Source organism: Bos grunniens, chromosome 10 (assembly GCF_055505025.1).
Source record: "Bos grunniens cultivar Pamir isolate PY7600 chromosome 10, Bosgru_T2T1.0, whole genome shotgun sequence".
Lineage (NCBI taxonomy): Eukaryota > Metazoa > Chordata > Mammalia > Artiodactyla > Bovidae > Bos > Bos grunniens.
The window spans coordinates 3641847-3661073 of record NC_141174.1 but is presented as its reverse complement, the minus strand read 5'-3'; the positions used below and the strand labels follow the sequence as shown (position 1 = coordinate 3661073).

The following is a 19227-nucleotide window of genomic DNA, read 5'->3' as shown; positions in this document are numbered from 1 at the left end:
TTTCTAACAGCCTGCCTAATCAGACCCACCATTCGTATTTTTTACAGCCTGAAAGCTAAAAATGGATTTTACAATTTTAAGCGGTTACGTTTTAAAGGGTTATATAATTACCTACATAATATGCTTAATATTGCCTTCTGATCCACAAAACTTAAAATATCTACTCTCTAGCACTTTTAGAAGTCTGCTACTCTCTACTTTAGGACCACAGAAGATTGAGGGAGCAAAATTAGATTAATCACTAAGCTATAAAAGTAAAAACACAATATTGTTGTAAGAATTATTAACAGAAAAACTAGGGAAAGCTTAGAAGAAGGAGAATGTGAGCTGGGGTGGTACCAAAACCAAAACAGAAACAGTGCAGGGAGGCATACACTACATACAGGTTTCAAAAGTGGGAAGAGGTGGATGGACAGAGAGGAAGAATCAGTGGTGACACAGAGATAATTTGTCAACAGACAGAGATAATTTGTCAACAGACACCAACAGAACAAATTAGTCTCAGAACACAAAGATATCAACAAAGTGCCAGAAATTACTTTAAAAAATTATAAATAAATGTTCAAAGCTTAATCATGTTCTGAAAAATATATTACTGACTCCGATATAATCAATGTCCAGGTCATGATAATGCTTGGACCCCACAATCCAGGTCACGATGTAGTACGCGGTCAGCTGAAGATTGACGTAAGGCCAATTGAAGCCCTTCCCCAGCCATCCAGGGAACGACCACGGCAGCCCTGCGGAGACGAACAGGCAGAGTTGGATCAGGTGTAACAGCGCAGGCACCACTAAAACCAAAGCAAAGCAAGCAGAAGGGCCACCAACACAGCCTAAGCACAAGCCAGCAAAGGTCTGACGACAGCAAGACCCATGCCATGCACAAATGCTCAAACTCCCTTCCAGTTTATGAGCATGGTAACTCCTTACTGATCCTGAGAGTCACGTTCCGTGATTCTAAAGGCTCTTTCAATAAAAAGAAATAAAAACAAACAGAAACCCTTTTCTCAATGATATTTACCAACAGAAACAAATGTAACATATAACTTAATATCCCCACCCCTGCTAAAAAGATATTCAATGTACAATTTTTGTTCTCTGAAGGCAAATCAAAGAGTTTTGAAAGGCTTATGCTTAACCTGGTGGCTCAGACAGTAAAGATATCTGCCTGCAATGCAGGAGACCCTGGTTTGATTCCTGGGTCAGAAAGATCCTCTGGAGAAAACAGCTATCCACTCCAGTATTCTTGCCTGGAGAATTCTATGGACAGAGGAGCCTGGCGGGCTACAGTCCATGGGGTCACAAAGAGTTGGACATGACTGAGCAACTAACACTATGCTTAACTACTTCTGTGAGGCAAGTACAATACAAATTCCTCACTCACTACTACATCTTCTTACAACTTGAAGCTATCTAAATACTAATTAATAAAGTAATCGAATTTTGCAAAACTACTTTTTCTATATGGCAATATAAGTGCCAGTGACTCAGTAGGGAAATAGCCCTTTGTTATATGATATTGAACAAATAATCCACACTCTTCTAATACCCCAGTTATTATTAAGTTTAAAAGAGAGAGAGAGAAAAGAAGCACTAATTATGATTCTAAATCCTAATTCGCTTACTAATATATTAAAATAAGATCAACATTAAGTTCCTTAACTGTTAATATGTTACGAATCTAGTTTACCACTGGAAAAAAATAAAATCAAAATGACAAAATGCTTATTTTTCTAAGCTCCAGAAGAATGCCTAAGTTGTATCTACACAAGAAATGTGACATTAAAATAATGAAATGCCAAATACATTCTGAAGGCCCACCATAATTAAGTCTTTGTTAGGACAGGGTTCAGCTTGCCAGATTTTCTGCATTTAAATGGGAACTGACCTTGAAAGCAGCCCAGGGGTTAAGTATGTGCGGAAGTCAATGATGCTTTTTACTGCTCAATTTCTGAAAACACTTACTAAAGTCCATTTAGAAAAAACACACTGACTCCTCATTTTTTTTTACTTAGAAAAACTTACGCTTGTCCTTTGATGGTTGAAAATGATTTTAAAAATAATGTGACGTTAACCCCTATAAGCTAAGACCACAGCAAGAAAAAGAAATGCAAAAAGACTGTCTGAGGAGGCCTTACAAATTAGCTGAGAAAAGAAAAGAAGCTAAAGGCAAAGGAGAAAAGGAAAGATATAATATATGAATACAGAGTTCCAAAGAATAGCAAGAAGAGATAAGAAAGCCTTCCTCAGTGATCAGTGCAAAGAAATAGAGGAAAACAACAGAATGGAAAAGACTAGAGATCTCTTCAAGAAAATTAGAGATACCAAGGGAATATTTCATGCAAAGATGGATACAATAAAGGACAGAAATGGTATGGACCTAACAGAAGCAGAAGATATTAAGAAGACATGGCAAGAATACACAGAAGAACTGTACAAAAAAGATCTTCATGACCCAGATAACCACGATGGTATGGTCACTCACCTAGAGCCAGACATCCCGGAATGCGAAGTCAAGCGGGCCTTACGAAGCATCACTATGAATAAAGCTAGTGGAAGTGACGGAGTTCCAGTTGAGCTATTTCAAATCCTAAAAGATGATGCTGTGAAAGTGCTGCATTCAATATGCCAGCGAATTTGGAAAACTCAGCAGTGGTCACAGGACCGGGAAAAGTCAGTTTTCATTCCAATCCCAAAGAAAGGCAATGTCAAAGAATGTTCAAACTACAGCACAATCACACTAATCTCACACGTTAGCAAAGTAATGCTCAAAGTTCTCCAAGCCAGGCTTCAACAGTACATGAACCGTGAACTTCCAGATGTTCAAGCTGGATTTAGAAAAGGCAGAGGAACCAGAGATCAAATTGCCAATATTCACCGGATCATCAAAAAAGCAAAAGAGCTCCAAAGAAACATCTACTTCTGCTTTATTGACTATACCAAAGCCTTTGACTGTGTGGATCACAACAAACTGTGGAAAATTCTTAAAGAGATAGAACACCAGACCACTTTATCTGACTCCTGAAAAATCTGTATGCAGGTCAAGAAGCAACAGTAAGAACCAGACGTAGAACAACAGACTGGTTCCAAATTGGGGAAGCAGTATGTCAAGGCTGTATATTGTCACCCTGCCTATTTAACTTATATGCAGAGTACGTCATGAGAAATGCTGGGCTGGATGAAGCACAAGCTGGAATCAAGATTGCCGGGAGAAATATCAATAACCTCAGATACTCAGATGACACCACCCTTATGGCAGAAAGTGAAGAGGAACTAAAGAGCCTCTTGATGAAATTGAAAGAGGAGAGTGAAAAAGTTGGCTTAAAGCTCAACATTCAGAAAATGAAGATGATGGCATCCGGTCCCATCACTTCATGGCAAAAAGATAGGGAAACGGTGGAAACGGTGGCTGACTTTATTTTTGGGGGCTCCAAAATCCCTGAAGATGGTGACTGCAGCCATGAAATTAAAAGACACTTGCTTCTTGGAAGAAAAGCTATGACCACCCTAGACAGCATATTAAAAAGCAGAGACATTACTTTGCTAACAAAGGTCGTCTAGTCACAGCTGAGGTTTTTCCAGTAGTCGTGTATGGATGTGAGAGTTGAACTATAAAGAAAGCTGAACACAGAAGAATTGATGCTTTTGAACTGTGGTATTAGAGAAGACTCTTGAGAGTCCCTTGGACTGCAAGGAGATCCAACCAGTCCATCCTAAAGGAAATCAGTCCTGAATATTCATCGGAAGGACTGATATTGAAGCTGAAACTCCAATACTTTGGCCACCTGATATGAAGAACTGACTCACTGGAAAAGACCCTGATGCTGGAAAAGATTGAAGGTACGAGGAGAAGGGGACGACAAAGGATGAGATGGTTGGATGGCATCACCGACTCAATGGACATAAGTTTGAGTAAACTCCAGGAGTTGGTGATGGGCAGGGAGGCCTGGCGTGCTGCAGTCCATGGGGTCACAAAGAGTTGGACACGACTGAGCAACTGAACTCCTATAAAATGGACCTCAATAAATCACACAATTTAGCCTGAATGTGTAAGCCTATTTGAAACAACCAAGGTCATTTCAAATGATAAAAGTATGCTTCTGTGTGTGTTTGAAATCTTTTATAGGACTGTACACTGCTACAGGAGAACAGTACAAGGAATATAGTCTCAGGTGAGAAATTATCCTGCTACTAGAATTTCAGTTCCACAAGGAAAGGATTGTTCTAGGCATCCCCGCCTCGAACAGTGCCCACCACATCCTTGAGGTCCAAAACAAACAACAACAAAAATCACTTCTGTATGCACCTCTTCTAGAAGTGGGATCCACTAATGTATGTAACACACAATTTTGCAAGTTAGTTGGGATATACTGCTGCTGACTATAAACTGGCACCTCCATCTACCTCTACAAGGATTAATCATGCGCACTGTACTGCCAATTTTCAATACCCCCTGAACGGAGAGCAGAAATGAAGCACTCAGTGATACATACTTTCAGGAGCCCATTTTGTGAGCCCAATTCTTGTATCTCCTCATCTCTAGAAAAGCGCTAAACTCCCTCATGGGGATGCCTGCCCCTCATGGCCAGCAGAAACCTTCCACAAAAATGTGAACCTGCTGGCATGTGCTCCCCTCACTAAAACCACATGCACGCTGGCCTCCCCTGCCTCTCTGGAGGCACTCTTTCCTCTTTCTCAAGTGCTGTCTCCCGGGCTGCAATCTCATTTTGCCCCAGAGAAAACTTAACTCATAACTCTCACATTGTACATTTTTTTAAGTCGACACAGTTGCATATACAATATACAATCTTATAAACACTGTCCTTTTACAAATTTTAATGAGACATTCTGTTGAGGAAATTAGTATAATACCACCCAAAAACAGAAAAACACAGAATAGACTTAGGTTCTAAATATGATTTTGACGGTTACTAATTTTCCAACCTTAAGTCAGTGGTATAACTCTCTAAGCCTCCACTGCTTCTACAAAATGAGAACATAACGCCTCCCTCCAGAGGCAGGGTAAGTATCAGACACAATATACATGAGCAAAGGAAGACGCATGGCTGGCACATGCTTGGCTGCTGGTAGTGTACTGGCAGTGTTAACCACATGATTAGCACTTCAGCAGTAACAGGTATTCCACACACACAATTGAGAACTTTAAAAGGAAGCAGACTACAAAAGTATGGCAAACTTCACTTCTTACCTATGAGTGTAATATTAGGGTTCCGCTTCTTAGCCTCCTTCATCAACCACCATTCATACCCTCGGAAATAATTCTCATCCAGTGCGTAGTGCATGTGGGAGGGCTCCGTGCCATCTGAAAGGGAGAGAGCAAACAGAAAGGAGACTATTAATGGTGATTCATAGGCCACACTCTACACACACAAACAGATTACAGACAAGTAGCTTCCAGATCCAATCCTGACCTGGGGCACATAAGAATAATCTTATATAACTTAAAGGTAGATGATCAGAGCATATTATTGCACTTTTCCATTGCCCTCAGCATCACAAAGGTCTTAAATAATAAACCACAACTTTCTATCATAAGCTGTGAGTGTTATCAGCTCGCATAGCTGAAAATTTCTAGGACTAATATCCTGCTGGGAGTTGGTCTCTCGGGTTTTCAAATCCCCACGCCCAGCTCTAAGTTCAGCCCACCTCAACTTCTAGCTTCTCAATACCAGACGTGAATCCTGAGCTGCTAAGTCCCAATTTCCAAACCCCGTGCCTTAAGCCTATAACATGCCTCCTTAAATCAAGACAACAGAACACTGAGAAAATAGGAATGAGCACACTTTGCCAGTGTAAGAAAAGTCTATAGTAATCTCTACAGGGTGTCTAGGTAGGTGAATAACATCCATCCTCATGTGTTCCCACGTTTCACATACATCTGACCTGGGAGAGGCGCCCCAGCCCTTTTCTTCTTAAATGTAAACATAAGAATTCACAAGAGCTACCTGCTTCTGTATCTCTATCTCTAATCTAGCTTCAGCAAATGAAGATGGCCAGTCATTATCTATCCTGCAAAAAAGGGTTTCACAATAAAATGCATGCCTTCCTATAACAGCTAGGGGATGGTTTTGTTATGGGGTTTTTTTTGTTTTGTTTTTAATTTGCATTTTTTCTTTCAGCATAAATACCAATACCACCATGCAGATATATCTATTTAACAAAAATTACTTACAAGTCACTAACAGGAACACAGGCATATAGACAATACTCTAATACTCATACTGTAATGGAGTCTTAACCCATAAAAAAATAAGCTATATATAAGCATTGAGAGAATTTTCTTCTTCCTGAAAACCAGAGACCTAAAAAATTTTTAATTGACTACATGTATTACACAAAGCTAATCAAAATGATGACAATAAAGACTGCAAATTTACTGGTTAAATTATTTTATTTTTAAAGGACAAAAACACTGTATCTTTAAAATACCAATTATTTATATTTTGCCACATATTTTATTTAAAGCTAATAACACCTTTTTTTTTACATGCTTAATACATTAAAAACTTACTTTCTTAAAACTTCTTAGTAAAATTTCACTTTCTCCCTATTCTCTGTCTAGTGACTATTAGTTTATAAAAAACTGTGGATTTATTTACTACTGATTCTTCAACTAAATAAGCAATCTAAAGTCCACAGGCTGCTTTGTATGAAAAAATACATGTTTTGATATAATATTTTTTAAATAACTATAATGAAAAAGGAACAATAAAGAACAATCTAAACAATAATCAACATCAGAAATGTTGGCATTATTTATATTCTGAAACCACAGTCTACGAGTTTAGGTACAGGTTCAAATATTGGAGGCAAATATCCCAGTCCCCAAACCCTCCTACCTGTTGTCTGCCCATCACCACCTATTTCAACTTTTAGGATATGCAGTGAGGCACCAAAGTTTGGCTGGGGAAAGAAGTAACAATATTAACAGTATGAGTCACTGTATGAAGGAAAACACTTCAAGACGATTACTAATCACTGCCTTTGATTTTACAGATGAGAAAACCAAAGCAAAACTTCAAACAGATAGTAACTTATTCCAAAAGTAATTTACCAGATTTTTAAAAACTAGAATTGTGAAGATGCTAAAGACTATTGCTGAAATTCACCACAGTTTCTAAAATATCACAGACACAATTAAATCATTATTTGTTCACTACCTTAAAGAGATAATCCAGTATTTCAGAACGGTAGGGCTCTGGGTAATTTACTAGAAGTCGGGAGGTTGCCTAAAAAAAAAAAAAGTTTTCAAAAGCATGAATAAAACAAATCTAATCATGAGCACTTTTTCACAGTGTTTATGCAGGCCATCTAGCACGTCCACAGTTAGCCAGCTCTTAGGCAGCACCAAGCTGTGGGAAGTCGTTTCCCAGGTTCTTTGTTCGCCTACCTTTGTTTTGCTCATCGCTGGGTAAATAGGGCTGATGTTTGTCCAACAGCTAAAACACAGGTTCCCAGCAACAACCATGTTTCTCTTCTACTGAGATGAGGGTTGGTGACGGTTGGCTGGGAGGTTAAGGTTGCTAAGTCTATTGATGAATCTCATTATTACAGATTTATCTTGAGGACTTAGACTCAGAAAGTAGTTATTAGAAGAAATAAAACAATTTCTCTACCTCAAGACTGTCTGTCACCTACAATATCTGGGGGCCAAGAATGGGAAAGATGAATCTCAGGCAATTTTTCCCCTCAACATATTGTAGGAAAATATTGTTAGTTCAGTTCAGTTCAGTAGGCTCAGTCGTGTCCGACTTTTTGCGACCCCATGAACCAAAACACGCCAGGCCTCCCTGTCCATCACCAACTCCTGGAGTCCACCCAAACCCAAGTCCATTGAGTCAGTGATGCCATCCAACCATCTCATCCTCTGTCGTCCCCTTCTCCTGCCTTCAATCTTTCCCAGCATCAGGGTCTTTTCAAATGAGTCAGCTCTTCGCATCAGGTGGCCAAAGATCTGGAATTTCAGCTTCAGCATCAGTCCTTCCAATGAACACCCAGGGCTGATCTCCTTTAGGATGAACTGGTTGGATCTCCTTGCAGTCCAAGAGACTCTCAAGAGTCTTCTCCAACGCCACAGTTCAAAAGCATCAATTCTTCGGTGCTCAGCTTTCTTTATAGTCCAACTCTCACATCCATACATGACCACTGGAAAAACCATAGCCTTGACTAGACGGACCTTTGTTGACAATACTACAAGCAGCAATTCTTAAAGGAACCTCTACTCTCCTCAGTCTTATAAGAGATTTATAGGTGCTATCTCTTGCTGTTAAGAATGATGACACAGTGGTCCCCAGGCCAGGCTATTCAGGAAACCTCATACAAGACTGGCATCAAGCACTGTTTACAACAGCTAGGACATGGAAGCAACCTAGATGTCCATCAACAGATGAATGGATAAAGAAGCTGTGGTACATATACACAGTGGAATATTACTCAGCCATAAAAGGAATGCATTTGAGTCCATTCTAATGTGATAGATGAACCTGGAGCATATTATAATACAGAGTGAAGTAAGTCAAAAAGAGAAAAATATATTAACGCATACATATGGAATCTAGCAAGATGGTACTGATGAACCTATTTGCAGGGCGGCAATGGAGATGTAGACATAGAGACTTGTGGACACACTGAGGGAAGGAGAGGGCGGGACACACTGAAAGAACAGCATGGAAACACGTGCATTATCATGTGCGAAACAGCCAGCGGGGATCTGCTGAGACTCAGAGAGCGCAGACCAGTGCTCTGTGACAAGGCAGAGGGTGGGGTGGGTGGGAAGTGAGAGGGAGGCTCAAAAGGGAGGGGACATATGTATACCTGTGGCTGATTCCTGTTGTATGGCAGAAACCAACACAACATTGTAAAGCAATTATCCTCCAATTAAAAATAAAAATTTCAAAAAGACTGGCATCAAAATGCATGGATAAAGAAAGATGGAAGAATAAAGAGATGAAAGAATTTCCCTCCCCCAAGAGCTTTCAGAATAAAGTTCAGATTGTTCAGTTTTATACCCAAATTCCTTATTTGGATTCTAACTCACATCCTCTATGTAGGTATAACAAACTAATATATCTTTCTTCTGTCTCCATTACTGCCTTGCAAATAGATTCATCAGTACCATCTTTCTAGAGCCCATAAATATATATTAATATATGATATTTGTCTCTTTTTTATTTACTTCACTCTGTATAATAGGCTCTAGGTTCATCCACCTCATTAGAACTGGCTCAAATGTATTCCTTTTTAAGGCTGAGCAATGTTCCATTATATTTATGTAGCACAGTTTCTTTATTCATTCATCTATCAAATGCACTCTACACCCTCATCTGGCCAAATCCAGTCCAAGCTTTCCGGTCACACTCCACCTCTTCAAGGAAGACTTCCCTCTGCTCTTCCTCAGCGTTGTGACATAGGTGCCTCTCCTGTGGACTGTGGCCTCCCTCAGCAACAGGTCCACAGCTCCACCATTAATCCCTCTATCCCCACACACTCATCACTGTTTCACCTCTAAGATCCTTAGGGACAACGACTCGGTCCCATTCAAGTTCATATCCCCATTTATTCTTATTCAACAAGCATTTATTTAATATCTCTTATGTTATCATTAGCTTCACCAGTACAGGCAATATAATATAGTCTGAGTCCATGGAGCTGGAATCCTGATTACATCATTTACAAGCAGTGTGACCAAGGGCAAATTATCATTTGCGAAGGGTCGGCTTACTCATTCAGCTGTCCCAACACTAAATTCAGATATAGGAAGGACTTAGCACAGTAGCTGGCACACAGTATGCTCTCAAGAGATAACAGGCATTGTATACACAAATTGCTTGTAAAAATACAGTCACTTCCTCAAAAAGCTTACAGACTAGTAGAGGCTCAAATATTAAAGTGAATGAGCGCTGTATACGCATGCTAACCTACTCCTGACCCAAGGGAAACAATGCTGCCTGCTCTGTATCATGCTAACAACATAGACTGCTGCTAGAACAGTGTGCTTTGCTGTTTGGAGGCTGTTTTTGCTCTCTATGCTCTTCTATCCTTAACAAAGAAAGGGCCAACTTTGAGCAATCATACCACGTCATTAGGATATCGCCAGCTGATAGTCACACCCAGTGCAGAAGCATCAGTTTTATCAACGGCAATAGTCAGCAGTATAGCCAAGTGCTGAAATGTACCATGAAGCAATAACAAATCACCAAATTATTGATACTAATCATGCTCCCTAAATAAGGCCTGTTATAACAGCCAAGGATGAAGCCTTGGCACAAAAATTGGAAAACAGTTATGTTCTCAATAAATGGCAGGCACTGAATGTATTTTTCACTTAAAATCCTTGGATAACTTCCTCCCCTCTAATGTATGAAACAGAATGATATTAACCAAAATTAATCACGTTGCAGATGCCATCCTTTGATCTTTGACATCTATCCTCACAATGTTCCAACCAGGCAGGTATCACTGTGTGCCCAGAAAAAAAATCTGAGATACAGAGAGGTTAAATAACCTGCCCAAGGCTGTACAGTGAGTGACAAGGAGCCCAGAGCAGATCCCTGGCAATCTGGTCTTAAGTCCATGTGCACCATACTGCTCTCCCTACCAAAGATGCAAACTAAATGAGAATATTCCAAACACTTACTGCTACAAACTGTGCTACATCCAGGGACTCCAGAAAGGAGTGATGTGCAAATATAGTACTGCAATCATTTTCATCCAATCAGTGTTTACTGAACTTCTGAGATGAGTAATACATTACACACAGAGACACTATCAGAGAAGTTTCCTGTTCTGAGTTATGAAACAAACCTCATTTTAAACAGTTAATAAACATAAAATAACAAAAGATTTCCACTTTGAGCAAGTTAAACAATGGATTTAACATCAAAGAAAAGGTGTTAGGACATGATGAATCCTCATTTTATGAAATACTGGCTATCCTAGGTTTAAACCACCAAAATAAAAAGGAGAATCATAGTAGTAAAGGATAAATACATTAGTACATTAGTCTGTTTATCTTGAAATATGTACCAGCACCTATGAGTAAGACTGCAACAGTTGGAAATAAAAGTGTAAAAATCAGCTCGCTTAAGGAAAAGATTTTTTGCCCAGAGCAGAAGGTCAGATCTGCGATCAGACTAAAAACTTAGTCATCCACTGTCTTTTCCTTTCTGGAGTGCAAGGGCCTAACTTAAGTTCTGATTGCCCAGGAATCCACTTTTCAAAAATAATTATGTTTTATGCTAATGTCTACTTAAAACTAGTCACCCAAATCTCATTGGTAACTTGAAACCTTAGAGTTTTGCTAAATGATGGAAATTCATTACACACATAATTTCCAAATAATATAAAACACTGAAACATTAATACTGAAGACAAGTTTATCTACTTTTGGTTTCTTATTACAGAGAAACAAAAGATATTTAGATCTATTAGTAAAAACGTCCTGTCACTAGAAATTAAGGTTTCTAAGAGTTAAGCAATCTAATTAATATATGTAATTAAAATACTAGAAATAATATGAGGAACAATTCAAGAAAAGTACGATGTATTTTGCCTAAGAAAAGGTATGGGGTAGGGAGATATATTTCTGTTAAGGGAAATCAAAGTAATTTTGTCCTAGAGTAGACAAAATGAATGGATATAGAAGCTAGGAGAGGGAATTTTACCTTGTGTAGTCAAGCTGGCCAAAAATTAAATTATAAGGATTTTTAAAAATAAGCTTTAATAAATAGTATACTTATTAAAAACTAAGAATTATTCTTAATCTGCTAAAAAGACAAATTTTTATTAGACTATTGGTCTGTTCTTGATAAGCTTGAGAAAGGTTCCTTACCTTTTAAGGAACCTACCTAGGAAATAAAGATTAAGATATTATCAAAATAATATTCTACGCTTCACATTATCTTTATCTTTACTTAAAAAAGAAACCCTGAGTCTTCTCTATTAGAAGAGCTAAGGTTGTGGGTGGGGGTGGATAAAGTGGGTTTAAACTATGTAACTTTATATATTTGCCTGTGAAATTCTTGTCATTTTGGTTAAATGGATACTTATTGTTTCACAGTGACCAATGACCCTATTTAATCAAGTGTTTTTAACACCTTTTGTATTTTTGACAAACTTCCCCAAATAAACTCTAAATGAAGTCTTTTTGACCTCATATTAACTTCTTGAGATTTCTCCAGATGGGCCCTGGACATCTCAAAGATGTGTTCTTTCTCCTTATAAAAAGACATGAAACTAATTAGGCTTATTTGGCATGTTAAACTGTATAGTAAGCATTGTCAAGTAAGATGTAACACTACACTTTCTTTAGATGATATTTGTATTGATACATTAACATACGTGTCCCAGAAATTACATGAAATTCCTAGACATCTGCTATATCCTGGTATAATACTATCACTTGTAATTTTAGTTATTATCTTAAAATGCTATAGGTTACAGAAATAACCAAATTTCCTTATCAACTGAATTACAATGAACTTTATCAGATTTTTAATATGCCCGTGTTTAAGCCTTTTTGTCATTTTCAGATAGTTATTGTTTTACTGTTTTGGCAAAAATGTTCTTCCAAAAGTGCTTCATCTTCAAGACTTTTGGAGAGAACTCTTTGCTTAAAGTACAGGGTTCTTTCAGATCATGTTGATGAACCGGGTAAGAATTTACAGAACTCTAAGGTAAAATCACTTCAGACGGTGACTGCAGCCATGAAATTAAAAGACACTTACTCCTTGGAAGGAAAGTTATGACTAACCTAGATAGCACATTGAAAAGCAGAGACGTTACTTTGCCAACAAAGGTCCGTCTAGTCAAGGCTATGGTTTTTCCAGTGGTCATGTATGGATGTAAGAGTTGGACTATGAAGAAAGCTGAGTGCCAAAGAATTGCTGCTTTTGAACTGTGGTGTTGGAGAAGACTCTTGAGAGTCCCTTGGACTGCAAGGAGATCCAACCAGTCCATTCTGAAGATCAGCCCTGGGATTTCTTTGGAAGGAATGATGCTAAAGCTGAAACTTCAGTACTTTGGCCACTTCATGTGAAGAGTTGACTCACTGGAAAAGACTGATGCTGGGATGGATTGGGGGCAGGAGGAGAAGGGGACAACAGAGGATGAGATGGCTGGATGGCATCACTGACTCGATGGACGTGAGTCTGAGCGAATTCCGGGAGTTGGTGATGGACAGGGAGGCCTGGCGTGCTGCGATTCAATGGGTCGCAAAGAGTCGGACACGACTGAGCGACTGAACTGAACTCTGCATATAAGTTAAATAAGTAGGGTGACAATATACAGCCTTGACATACTCCTTTCCCAATTTGGAACCAGTCTGTTATTCCACGTCCAGTTCTAATTATTGCTTCTTGAACAGCATACATATTTCTCAGGAGACAGGTAAGGTGATATGGTATTCCCATCTCTTGAAGAATTTTCCGCCATTTGTTGTGATCTACACAGTCAAAGGCTTTGGCATAATCAACAAAGCAGAAGTAAACATTTTTTCTGGAACTCTTGCTTTTTTGACGATCCAACGGATGCTGGCAATTTGATCTCTGGTTCCTCTGCCTTTTCTAAAACCAGCTTGAACATATGGAAGTTCATGGTTCACATACTGTTGAAGCCTGGCTTGGAGAATTTTGAGCATTACTCTGCTAGTGTGTGAAATGAGTGCAATTGTGCGGTAGTTTGAACGTTCTTTGGCACTGCTCTTCTTTGGGCATATAAAGAAATATGCCCAAAGCTTTCTATAAAGAAAGCTGAGTGCCAAAGAATTGATGCTTTTGAACTGTGGTGTTGGAGAAGACTCTTGAGAGTCCCTTGGACTGCAAGGAGATCCAACCAGTCCATCTTAAAGGGAATCAGTCCTGAATATTCATTGGAAGGACTGATGTTTAAGCTAAAACTCCAATACTTTGGCCACCTGATGCTAAGAACTGACTCACTGGAAAAGACCCTGATGCTAGGAGGGATTGGGGGCAGGAGGAGAAGGGGATGACAGAGGATGAGATGGTTGCATGGGATACTGACTGAATGGGCATGAGTTTGAGCAAGCTCTGGGAGTTGGTGATGCACAGGGAAGCCTGGCATGCTGCAGTCCATGGGGTCACAGACAGACACGACTGAGTGACTGAACTGAACTGACAGAGCCAATGTCAGTGAACTCTACACCATCATTTTGGCTGCAGTCTTCAGGCAAGAATACTGGAGTGGGTAGCCGCTCCCTTCTCCAGACGATCTTCCCAACCCAGGTATCGAACCCAGGTCTGCCATATTGCAGGTGGGTGCATTGCAACCCATTGCAGTGGGTTCCAGGCACAGCAATCCACTCCAGTATTCTTACCTGGAGAATCCCCATGGACAGCGGAGCTGGGTAGGTTACAGTCCAAGGGGTCACAAAGACTTGGACATGACTGAGAGACTAAGCACAGCACATGGAGCCAATAAAGCTCCCTGGAAAAATCAGCCTGGTAACTGGCTTACAGGGTTCCCAGAAGCCTTTCCAGGTAAGTAAGAAAGGTCACTTCTTGGCAGGTACAGGAATCTCAGAATATTGGTGGACCTCGAGAAGAAAGGAATTCACCCAAATCTATCAGGACTGCAGAAAAAGTCTGATGATAAGTTCACGGCTTGGCCTCCTAGCCTTGAAAGAGATTTTTAATAGCCCAATCTGTGATTCCTTGTGCAAATGTCCAACAGAGCACACTTAAAAGAACCTATATAGTCAATTATTATTTTGGCTGCACTTATATAATCAGGGTAAGTTTAATAAGACCATACTTATTTTGCAAGGAAGTTAGCCTTATTTTGGTTATCTCTAATAAAAGGTGGAAGTAAGGGATGATGATAGAGAGAAAATTGTATTTCAGTGAAGAACTAGAGTACACTCTGTAGATAATCAGACTATAGCCTGCCAGGCTCCTCTGTCCATGGGATTTTCCAGGCAAGAATACTGGAGTGGATTGCCATTTCCTTCTCCAGGGGATCTTCCCAACCCAGGGATCAAACCGCAGTCTCCTCTACTGCAGGCAGACTCTACCATCTGAGCCACCAGGGAAGCCCATTATCAGATTCTAGTGCTGTTAATTGTCTTTGAGGTTTGTTTTCTACCTGTAAACTGGACCAGATACTGAATTCTCATTTCCTCCAACATCTGAATACAGCTTGTCAAACTAATGTTTCTGACTTTTTCCCACCTTTCTGACTTTAAATTATTAAGAACTAAAATCTCCCTTTTCCTGAAGTTATGCAACCTAAAGTGTGATAACTTTATACAAACTCCAGAGAAATCACAACAGTTCATATCTGAACAACCTTCATGCCTGTTGCTTTGTGGACCACTCAGAAAGATCCCGAGATAGTCAAACTCAACTCAGGAAGATCTATGATTGCCACCGTCTGTCCCCACTCCATCTCAAGATGCTCTACATCTAGAAATCGCGACTGGCTGCCCTCAGGATTCAGAACAGGTTTACAATCTGCTCCGTTAGCCATTGTTTTCTCTTTGTTTTCATAGAAATGTCTATTACATAAACTGAATCAAGTATTTGCACCATATAGATCCAACCTTGTAAGCATACTTGCATCACTGTCGCCTGAAATGAGACACAACTCTTTAACGGAACTGACTGTGGTTGGGTGAGATATGGAGCAATCCACCAACCCAGGACAGACTCAAACCCACTCAGATGGCCCAAAATGTTAATCACAGTATTACCTAATCTTTGAAGATTCCTCGGGCCCCAAGATCACTGACCTGGTTTCAAGGTGTGACCTTTTAAGCTTAGGACAATGGCTACCAATTGGACCGCAAACTATTGACTGTAGTATAATTACAGGAGTGCTACTATAATCCTTTCTAAATTACAACAGGCCCTATCCCTTACTTTCAGTAAATCAGCTGTTCAGGAAGTTTAAGGTCCTCACCACTTACTCTGATACCTGGGCATTAAGGGTGGCTTGTAGTGCAATACCCAATGGTCAGGTTTTTCCTTTTTTGTAGTGCAAGTGCAGGACTCAAGCTTTGATTGCAAAGCATCCACTTCGGAGGTATCCACTTCCGAGATGGCTGTCTCAAACAAACATACTGCAGCCAAAGAAGCCAGAGCCAAGCTGAGGTTGGGGGGAGGGGGGAGTTCTTTGCAAGATCTTGGTCAGTTTCACCAGCGGACCATCATTAGGGCCACTTTTTCTTTCCCTGAACTTTAAATTCCCACACTTAAGGTTTCAGGTCACCAAAGAAAAGCCACAAAGCCCAAGGCCTCCACCCTTGACCCTAATGAAAGCAGAACCCCAGGCCCACACCCTCTCTTTCTCTACCTCCCATCACCAGGTGTGACCCAGGTATGCCATGTGCTCTCCAGGACCTATGAGTAATAAACTTTTGTTTTGTTCAAAGTTTTCCGATGGTTATCGCCGAGGGAATCTTGCAACCATAAGAACCACAGAGGCCAGTGCAACAACAACACTGGTTATCAATAGGGTGAGACCCGCCCAAAACAGCAACTCAAGCTAGTTCTGAATTGCATCCAAGGACACACATTCCATCTGACTCAATTCAACAAACAACCCATTCAGGAGTTCAGCCTTGCCATTTTCAAACAAAATCAGCTCTAGTTCTGTCCTGGGGAACAAAAAAGAAAATCCCTCTCATCCAAAGACCTGCCACCACAAACACCATGAACTCAAAGGCTATAAACCTAAGGGGATAAAACAAAGGCAAGACAAAGGTTACAAAGAACAAGCTGACAGGACTAAGCAAATTGTTAGGAGCCAAGAACAATCATGCCACTGTAGCAAGCTCCCAGGCTTGGGAGCCACCTGTTAGCACAACTAGGGAACTAAAGAAATTATCAGCTGTGCCCACGCAGACTTTGCATTAAGCTGGTATGGCCCTCATGTCTCCCTTAGGAACTCCCCTGGTGGCTCAGCCGGTAAAGCGTCTGCCTGCAATGCAGTGAGACCTGGGTTCAATCCCTGGGTCAGGAAGATCCCCTGGAGAAGGAAATGGCAACCCACTCCAGTACTCTTGCCTGGAAAATCCCATGGATGGAGGAGACTGGTAGGCTCCCTTAGGTATTTTAGAATGCCTAGATAAGAGGAACTTATCCCAACTGACACAGCCTAGAAAAGGGTAAGGAGACAAGCCAATTAAGTGTAATTAGTATCCTGTGTGGGATCTTGAAACTGAAAAAGAGCATTGGGTAACTAAGGAAATATGAAAGGAAGTAAGGACTTTCATTAAGGTAACCAACATTGGCTGGGACAAATGTCCCATACTAACGCGGGATGCTAATAATAGAAGAAAGCTTGGTTACAGGGTATATGACAACTCTGTATGGTCTTGGCAATTTTTCTGTAAATCTAAAACTATTTCTAAAGTTAAAAATTCATTAAAAAAAAAAAAAAGAAAACAAGCTTGCTCCAGAGGTCCTTGAATCAATAAAAAAGTTCTCTCAATACCTACGACGAGAATCAATTGGTGCCTTTGTTAAAATTTGTTAAAATGCAGGTTCTCAGGCCCCACGCCAGAACTCTAAAGTCAGAATGGGAGCTGGCGAGAAGGCCAGAGTCTGCGTTTACACAGACAGACCAGGTGATTTCTTGTGCACCTGAACGTTCCCTCTCTTCGCACACATAAACAGCCACCAACGAGGCCTCTTCCAGCGGGCAACTCACCCCCTTAGGCCTTTGCCATCCGGGGGCAAAACAGTCCGAGAGTATCAGCTGATACTGGCGTGGCCTGATATTAGAAAAAAAGACTTTAAAAAGCCCGTTTCTGGCTTCTCACCTTCCTAAAGAGGACCTGAGGCACCTGTCGTCCCTTTAAACAAAACCTACCGGATGCCTGCCCCCTTGGAAAGAGCCCAACCGCAAGCTGCAGTCCTTGTCCAGGACTTTCCGACCCCCCGACCCCCCAAAATAACAAGCGCAGTCAAAACATCCCTCCGGGCCATCCTCTTCGGCGGACGGACGCTCCTCCGGCCCCCCGCCATCTCTGGAGCGACCCTCCCGGAGTGCCCTCTAAAGAGACCCTTCCCCTCAGTCCCCCGTGCTCAAGTTGAGGAAGGATTTGAGCCCCCCGCCCTGTCACTATCTAGACCTGTCACTTAGTCGGTGGACCTCCGGACCCTCATCTGTTTAACCTAACCGTCTCTATGGGGTCATCTTCAACCAACGAACGCGGGATCCAGCCGCGCGGCCGCGGCGTCGAAGCAGCCACGGACGGGCGCCCGCCTCAGGCGGCGAAGCGCGCGTCGAAAGGCTGGGACCGCGCCGCGGGGGCTTGTGGGACGGGGCGGGACCGGACGCCCCCCGCCCCGCTCCCGTTCCTCACCCCGCCGCCGCTGACGGCTCCGATGCCGTCGAACTCCCGGCCCAGCCCCTCGGAGTCGTCGAGCACGTACGCGCCGCTGGGTGCCAGCAGCGCGCACAGCAGCAGGGGCACCGCGGCTTGGCCCGCCAAAACCGCGGCGGCCGTCATGGCTTTCGCCCGGCGTTGCCAGGAGGCCTGAATTAGGCGCTCAGCCATTGTGTGACAGGTCATATGACTCGGGCGCCCAGGGAGGCGGGTCCGGTCGCCGCCATGATGGAGAAGGGCAGGAGGCCGCGGGTGCCGCCGCCGCCATGTTGAGTGTGGGCTGCGGGTCGCTGACGCAGCCGCCTTCGTGTTGTGGGGGTGGGGAGCGAGCCTTTTCCAGCGGGCTCTACGTCAGGGTTTGACTGCGGGTTTCTGCGTTTGTCACTTCGGTGCCCCGCCTCTGGCATCACCTACTGGAGCATTTTATCGAAGAAAAAGATGGCTATCCAAAGCCAAGGGAGTCGTGCAGTGAATGGCTTACCATGGACCTCCCCAAGCATCAACATTCAGAAAACTGAGATCATGGCATCCAGTCCCATCACTTCATGGCAAACAGATGGGCAAACAGGGGAAACAATGGAAACCGTGACAGACTTTTATTTTTGGGTGGGGTGGGGGGGAGGGCTCCAAAATCAATGCAGATGGTGACTGCAGCCATGAAATTAAAAGACATTTGCTCCTTGGAAGAAAATTATGACCAACTTAGACAGCATTTTGAAAAGCAGAGACGTTACTTTGTCAACAAAGGTCCCTCTAGTCAAGGCTCTGGTTTTTCCAATGGTTGTGTATGGATGTGAGAGTTGGACTATAAATAAAGCTGAACCCCAAAGAATTGATACTTTTGAACTGTGGTGTTG

General features: G+C 41.7%; 1 protein-coding gene across 4 annotated transcripts in view; it reads right to left on the bottom strand.

The window, feature by feature from the left end:
* GALC (galactosylceramidase) overlaps positions 1–18549 on the bottom strand; it is a 57605-nt gene extending 39056 nt beyond the window's left edge. Inside the window, exons 1-6 of one of the 4 annotated variants that reach the window (XM_086319344.1) lie at positions 18161–18270; positions 17689–17752; positions 7182–7250; positions 6861–6924; positions 5210–5323; positions 601–740 (exon numbers count right to left, since the gene is read on the bottom strand). In XM_086319344.1, coding sequence (XP_086175470.1) covers positions 601–740; positions 5210–5303 — 234 coding nt within the window. In that variant the 5' untranslated portion in view covers positions 5304–5323; positions 6861–6924; positions 7182–7250; positions 17689–17752; positions 18161–18270. Of the gene's footprint in view, positions 1–600; positions 741–5209; positions 5324–6860; positions 6925–7181; positions 7251–7411; positions 13224–17688; positions 17753–18160; positions 18280–18346 lie in introns of those variants that run through there. The other 3 variants (XM_086319340.1, XM_086319343.1, XM_086319341.1) reach the window with 3 other exon arrangements.
* Positions 18550–19227: the final 678 nt, after the last annotated feature.